This window comes from Populus alba, chromosome 10 (assembly GCF_005239225.2).
Source record: "Populus alba chromosome 10, ASM523922v2, whole genome shotgun sequence".
Classification (NCBI taxonomy): Eukaryota; Viridiplantae; Streptophyta; class Magnoliopsida; order Malpighiales; family Salicaceae; genus Populus; species Populus alba.
Window position 1 is genome coordinate 6068795 of NC_133293.1, and position 7646 is coordinate 6076440.

General features: G+C 33.2%; 1 protein-coding gene across 1 annotated transcript; it reads right to left on the reverse strand.

Annotated features, from left to right (window-relative positions):
• Positions 1 to 971: 971 nt before the first annotated feature.
• LOC118045433 (uncharacterized) lies at positions 972 to 6364 on the reverse strand. The gene is made up of 9 exons (XM_035054053.2): positions 6132 to 6364; positions 5950 to 6041; positions 5510 to 5612; positions 4895 to 4992; positions 4575 to 4705; positions 4366 to 4474; positions 3401 to 3592; positions 3181 to 3317; positions 972 to 1441 (listed from the first exon to the last, which is right to left on the reverse strand). The coding sequence occupies exons 1-9, from the start codon at positions 6340 to 6342 to the stop codon at positions 1159 to 1161; spliced, it is 1356 nt and encodes a 451-aa protein (XP_034909944.1). The 5' UTR covers positions 6343 to 6364; the 3' UTR covers positions 972 to 1158.
• Positions 6365 to 7646: the final 1282 nt, after the last annotated feature.

Consider the following 7646-nt stretch of genomic DNA (forward strand, 5'->3'; position numbering starts at 1 on the left):
TTGATAGATTACCATGAGTAAAAATAAATATATCACTACATAACATATATGATACTAATAAATGATTGAAATAAACTTCTTGAACTGGTACCAAAATATAAGAATTGTTCTCAAACAAAAAAGAATATTATATGTTCTTGAAAATTTTGATTTCTCGTATCCTTTATGAGGACATTGGCTACAAAGTTAAGACTAAATATCAATGTCATATTTATGGCAATAAGTAGGCTACATGTGTGATGTTCACTAGCATGTCACTTGAACTTTAAACACATCACAAGAATATGAATGCCTATATAATAATTATGCATCTCAAAGAGTTGTTTAATGCAATTAGATGCATTGAGAGGTAAAGGACCTTTAAGAAATTAAGATGACAGAGGATTCATCAGTGAACACTTATATGTTAAGGATAATTGGATATTTTAAAGAAATTAGACCAATTATACTTTATCATGGACCATGAATTAAGTATTGACTTGGTCTTGCAGTCTAAGCAATGAAACTTACTTTAAAATATGACAAGGGTTCTTGTAATCATTATGGCAAGGAAAGACACTATAAGAGAAATTGCAAAGATGATCTTGCAACCATGAAGGCTAAAATGCTTATTGAAGTTTATGATTCATGTGTGTTTATAATTGAATAAAGGTAAAGTGGACCTACAAGTTGTTACATCAACTTTTCCAAGTGGGCTGATATTAGAATTTATAATTGTTATTATATTCTAGCATTTTTTAGAACCATCGTATCCATTTCTAAATGGATTCATCTAAATGGATTCAAATTTATTGTTAGGAGCAAATATTGTTCCTTCAATAATAACAATGTCTGTTATAAATCTAGTACTTACACAAATAATTTGCATATACCTGATCTTGAAATGCTCAGATTTAATATAAATAGCAAGAAGAACATATTAGATAATCAATATATATATTATATACGGCATTTAAGACTAGGTCAGATCAGAAACAAGAAAAAATTGATCATTTTGATTATGAATTATGAAAGTTGTAAAGCTTGTTTATTAATTAAGATTACCAAAACATCCTTACAATTTGGAATCCCATTTATCCTTCACCCTTCCTTCCACGTCAAGAAGACCTGACAAACATAAGAATTCTACTTCATCTTTAATGTACGACGAGAACGCACCTAAGCATTTACAGCCATTTTAAATTGCTCTGGAACACGAATTAAGGGGGTCTGGATTGCTCCCGGCTTGCCAAGCTGACCACAAGCAGCCATCTGATCATCGCCTTTACTGTATCGCATGAAAACAACGCACTTGGCTTCTGCCAAAATATTTCTAAACTTGATCATTTTCTCTGTACTGGTTGGTCTAAACAGGGATCCACAGTGAGGATTAAATTGAATGAGATTGATCTTGCATGGAATGCCTTGAACAAGATCAATAAGCCTGTATGCATCATCAACACTGAAAACAAACAATTATCAATGTTGACACTACAATACAACAATTTCAAAACAGAAAAATAAATTGGATTATGAACTCCAAAGCTATTTTTGAATTAACATGCTATGAAGGCTAAGCAAAGAAAAAGCCTGAGCTTTTTCAAGAAAAACAGAAAAGGCCCATTTTCAAGTTAATAAGGTCAATAATGATGGATTTACACTAAGACTAATGCAAAACATTGAGAGAGAGAAAATAACAAGAAAAAATTCCGGGAATAAACATTGGCAATCGGGTCCCACTTTAAGATCATGATACAAAGGTCCATGAGTATCTTGAATTTTTTTTCTTGTTCTTTATTCGTAATGTTTAGCATTTTTTGCATACTAAACTGGGCTGAAGAAGTATGACATGTTGCCAACTTTGCCCACAATGTTTAGCTGAGCAATTTTCCAAAAGTCAGTCATTACTTTATGACAGCCAGGCTAACAAAACTAGCCTTTGGTGCCTTTTCCTACCTTCATGTGGATTTTCATATGCCAGTGAGCCAGGAAGGATTATTTCCCTTGATATAATCAAGGTATGTTTCCATCTAATTGCACTCTCTACTGGAGTACATACATGTTAACCAATGAAAGGCATTACTCTAGTTTTGTAATTCTTTACTTTATGTTTCAAATTCAGCTAAAGTCCAACTTCGTAGAATCTGATTATTCAGCTACAGTCCAACTTCTTGGAATTCACATGTTTTTGTTAAAGAAACTTTCATTAAACAAAGACAGGATGTATTAGGTTGCTTTTGGTAATAACAATTGATTTTGGACTCTACTGAAATAATGGAACATGTAACATAAATCATTTACAGTAATCTTTTCTCTGGTACCTCATTAAGATATTTTTATTCAATAAATGATTTTGTTAACCCTTGTACATATTTCAACATTACTATTGTAAAGAATGTTTGAACGAAGTGTGTGTATGGAAGCTGTATTAGGTTATCTAATCTAAAATGAATCGGAACACCTTAGCTAACAAACCTTTGTGTTACCTTATGTGCAAACGGTTTGAATATGTTATGCCCTATCCATTTGGAGGTGACACTGGGCTACTTGACCTGGGCAACATATGGACTTGTCTCTGATATCGTGACACCCTAGCAGCTACCTAGCACTACTCAGGGTTTGAACTAGCTCCACCGCCTGACAAGTGTGCATGTCTATATTTTTTTCTTCTCTCTTTGTTAAGGGCACAATTGTATATATTTGTTTGTTCATTCTTTGAGATCTGCCAAATGTAATTTATTTAGCTACCAGCTGTGTACTTACAATTGTTTCTAGTTATAATCTTATCACTATTTTGATTTGTGTTGTAACTATTTTGTAAATAAATATATTTATATTTTAGTTATCATCAGTTCCTTTTAATTTGCATGCAATACCCATAAATCATGGATCATGGATAAAATGTTTCCAAGTATGTGGTCTGCATGCTGACACAAAATAAGTAAAAACATCCTAACCAAATCATCGTCACCCAAAATCGAGATAATCCCAGATAGAAATGCCACACAAATAAATATGCTTAGTATATTGATGGACCAAATAGTTTTGATCTTTCTTAGTTGCAAAATAAAACTAATTGAGTTGTAACTGTCAATCTGGAGATCTAAGATTAAATAAGAATGCTGCATTTGCACATCACAGGCTGTACAAACAATAATACTCACATGAAACAAAATGCAAAAGAAAAAAGGCCGATCTAACCTGTCATTTACTCCATCAAGCATCACATACTCAAACAGAACTTTGTAGCTATTCTTTAAGCCAAGTTCCTCTCTAAGCGTTTGAAGAAGCAACCCTAAATTATACTTCCGATTAATCGGCATGATCCAGTTTCTGACCTGCATAGTTTGTTATGACAGAGATGGTCAATCACATGTGCACATTTCTCCAGTAAATCAAGATAAAGTGGAATGAAATGTACCTCATCAGTCGTAGCATTCAAACTAACAGCTAAAGCACAGTTGGATTCATGGAGGAAACGTTTCAACTGAGGAACAAGCCCACTAGTAGAAACAGTGACCTTGCGAGGACTGAAGTGAAGGCCCTGGTCGTGCACCATAATGTCTGCAGCTTTAATAACACTGTCAATATTTTGAAGTGGCTCTCCCATTCCCTGCAGGTACATGTTTTTATGCCAATAATTAGCAAAGCTTTCTTGGCAAGTTTGAAGATTCAAGAGTCTGTTCTAGGAGAAAAAGATTAGTTCAACTCCTGGTCAGCAGTTGTCTTATAATACAAAAGTAGATAACAACATTTGTTAAACAGCATTTTAAGAACCAGAAGACATACCAAGAGCAGTGGACTGCTTTTTTAATGAAGTATTTTGATGGAAGGGAATCATATATCATTTGAGATTTACAGTTGCTTGGAAAATTCATAGAAGTGATGTGGTGTTTTGGTGAATGTTATACCTAACATATAAAAATAATGGATAGTCTCAGTCATAACCTACTTATATTTGAAGTATTGGGTTTAAGATGCTTGCTCCGAGTGGAACTTACTAATGAGCTTCGGAGAAAATCTAGAAACCCTAAAATGAGAAAATACCAACTAAGCTTAAAGCTTGAATTCAAAAATCCATAATTAACATGCTTGTACAGGATTAAGAATTTCATTTTTCTTTAATCAAATGTATCCATCTATAATGAAAGAAAAAAAAGTAGACTGAAGACAGGTCTCCATAGTTGCTCAGTTTTTCTACCACATTTACATAAATAATGACAGTGGTGATGGAAAGGCAGCCATGAAAAAATTTCTTTTTTCCTAGTAAAGATTCCACATAACACTGATTTGGTAGATCCATAACGCACGATTGAGATCTAATTTTGTCAAAACTAAGTGCAAAAGCTTTCACAAACTAAAAGACTTTCTTGATCATACACCTACCATAAATACAACATTAGTGAAGGAACCAACTTCATGTGTTAGGAGACGTTGTGCAAAAACAGCCTGCTCTACTATCTCAGCTGTGGACAGATGTCTCTTCAAACCCATCCTGAAAAACCAGATTCATGTAACAAGAAAATACACCTCATTAGTGACAAGAACATGAATAGTTTAAACACAAAGTCTCAATGTGGAAGATATTAGCTTGCCTGCCTGTAAAGCAGAACTGACAATTCATGGCACAACCCACTTGGCTTGAAACACAAACTGTCGTCCTACCCCTATCGCAAGGTATAACAACAGTTTCTATTACCAATCCATCATCCAACCTAAATAAAATCTGCAAGTTCCTGTGAGTTTCAAAATCATGAGAAGATTCTCAGTGGTACAACTGCCAAAAGCTTACATGCTAATTTGAGTTTTCAAGCCATAAAAATAAGTGACCTACAAGTGGGACAAAGAGGTACAAAGACAAATATAAAAATTCTAACAAAGAGAGAATGAATACAATTGGTAAAGATATGGATACCTTCCTAGTGCCATCAGATGCTGTGAGAATATTTTCCAAAGATAATGCCTTGAATTTGGCATGCTCACCTAACATTTTCACAAAATCTTTGTTCAGACCTACACAAGGTAAAAACAAATATAGAGTTCATAAGACTCTGGTTTTTCGAAGGCAGGACAAGAAGTTCAACAGTGAAACAACTAGAGAGTCAACAAATAGAAATAAACATTGCAAAGTCATTGACAACATTAATGAGCTTATTAAGGGCCTGTTTGGTATTGTTATGTTGTGCTATGCTTTGGCTACTTAGTTGAGATGAAAGTGGCTTTAGTAAAAGCAGTGTTCCATAATTGACTGTTGCGCTTTTCTTTAAAAAAAAATTGTATTTTTACTAGTTAAGAAAATAGCAGACCACGCAAAACCTGCTTTGCTTCTGGTTAAAACCAAGGGGTAGCCTGCTTTGCTTTAAAAGCAAAGCATTTTCCTTTTAAATTGTCATGTGCTTCAGCTTCAAAACAAACCAAACCTTAACCAAGCACTGTTTTTAAACCAAAAGCATACAAAAGCAGTTGAACCTTTACCAAACAGGCACTAAAAAAATTAAAAACTAAATAGGATGGGAAAGAAGAAGAATGCCTTGCAATTCATCAACATGATGTGCCCATATTCCGTTTCCATACAGGCGCTTCCAAAGCATCATGGCCTGACCAGGTCTGAATCCATAAGATTGAACCCATTTCTGTTGGAACAAATCCCACGATAACAAATAAGAGATTATTGATTTTCAGAAAATCTGTAAAAGCTTTAACGTTCGCATCTTCCTTTCCTGAAGGAAAATAAAGCAACTACTGCTGGCTGCTTACCCTCCAATTGTTACAGAAAAATGAAAAGAGAAACAAAATAAAGCCAAACTACTACAATCACATTAGAACAATGCTTACTATGAAACTAAGCATTAGAAAGCCCAAATTGACTGATAAAGGAAAAATAAAATGCCTTAACCGGCCACAAGAGAAATAAAACTGCATCGGAAATTAACAATCCAAAAAAAAAATTAAACGAGCTCAAATGCATACTTCGAGTTCAGTGTATGACATTCCTTTCAGAAGCATCTTCGGGCTTTCCAGTGGAATAGCAGCTGCAACAGCAGCATTCACGGCACCATTTCCTACCCTCGCCCCCCAAAAAAAAAAAAACAGAGTGAATGATTAAAAAAAAAGAATTCAACCCCATGATTGCGTACTTTTTATATGCTTACCAATGTCGGAGTGAGGATGGAGTGGAGGTGAACAAGCGGCGGTGGTGGTTGAAAGGGAGCGACGGCTGGAAGGGAAAAGGGAAATGAGTGGTGATGGTTGAATTGAACGAGTAGCAGCAAGAGTGGAGAATGCAATTGCAGGATGCTTCACAAGAAGCACAGAGTTGGCTCCCAACAGCAGGCGTCTCGTCCACAGACAAGACATCTCCATTTTCACGATAATGGAAACACGAAAGGGTTGATGGATTCAGCATGGATGAATATGATAGAGTTTTTAATCATGGCAATGGCCCATTTCGGATGGGCAAGCTACCAGCCCATCAAAAACGATTATGTCCGTATCCAGCCCATATCATGTTATCTTTATAAAAAAAATACCAAAAAAGTAATTATATTTCACATCTGAAGTTATACTTGTAGCTATTAAAATCGACTCAAACCTCATTTAAAAATCAGGGATTTGAAGTCTAATCCGGTATTTGACGTCTACTCCGGGATTAGATTTTAATTTAAATGGAAAACTTATTGATATATGAAACTCAATTGACTTTAATAGATTGGAGAGGGTTTGTTTTCATGGTTGCTTTTGTTTTTGAAGCAAATTCTAGAAAAAAAAATGTTTGGTAACTGAGAAAACATAATTTACCGTTTATGGAATCTAGTATAATTTGCGTTTAAAACACAGGGTAGTGGAAAGCAACTTGAAGTTGCTTTTTCATTTTCTGTCATTCTCCACACAGTGGAGAATGGTAAAGAATATTTTTACTGTTTCATCTAGATCAGGTCTAGTCCAAACCTAAATGCATTGAATCGAGTCTGACCGAGTAAAATAAAAAAAATCTAATTTTTTTAATAGTGTTATATTAAAAAAAGCTAGTATTTAACATTATTTAATAACACTATATAAATCAAAAAGATATCGCAGTAACATTTGTAAAATTTGATCGCAGTCTTAATTTTGTTCTTGATGATATTTTACCTGATGTTGTTGCATGCTTAAAAAATCATGGAAATTATAGTCCTTGTCAGATGGATTTTGTACATGATGAAATTGTAGATTGTTTAGTGAAATAGTAAAAAATATTTTATATAAAGTATTATTTATTTCATGATGTAATAGCGGTAGTTAAATATACAATATTTAAATTAAAAACCATCAATATATATATATATATAGTTATTTTTATAACCTCAGTTTAAAAAGCATTCATAACCAAAAAAATTAAACTATTTTTTATACAATTTTAACTAAATGTATATAAATATCAAACCATTCTCAACCAAAAATATTTTTTGTAAAAATAATTTTTTTCAAACCATAACCACAAAAGTTACCACAATACCAAACACACTTATCAATATTTGACAACGTGGTCAAAATCTAATTTGTTAAAAAGTTACATTTTTTATTAAGAATTAATTTTTTAGTGTATTTGAATCATTTTAATGTGTTTATATTAAAAATTAATTTTAAAAAAATTAAAATATATATTATTTTAATATATTTTAGATTTA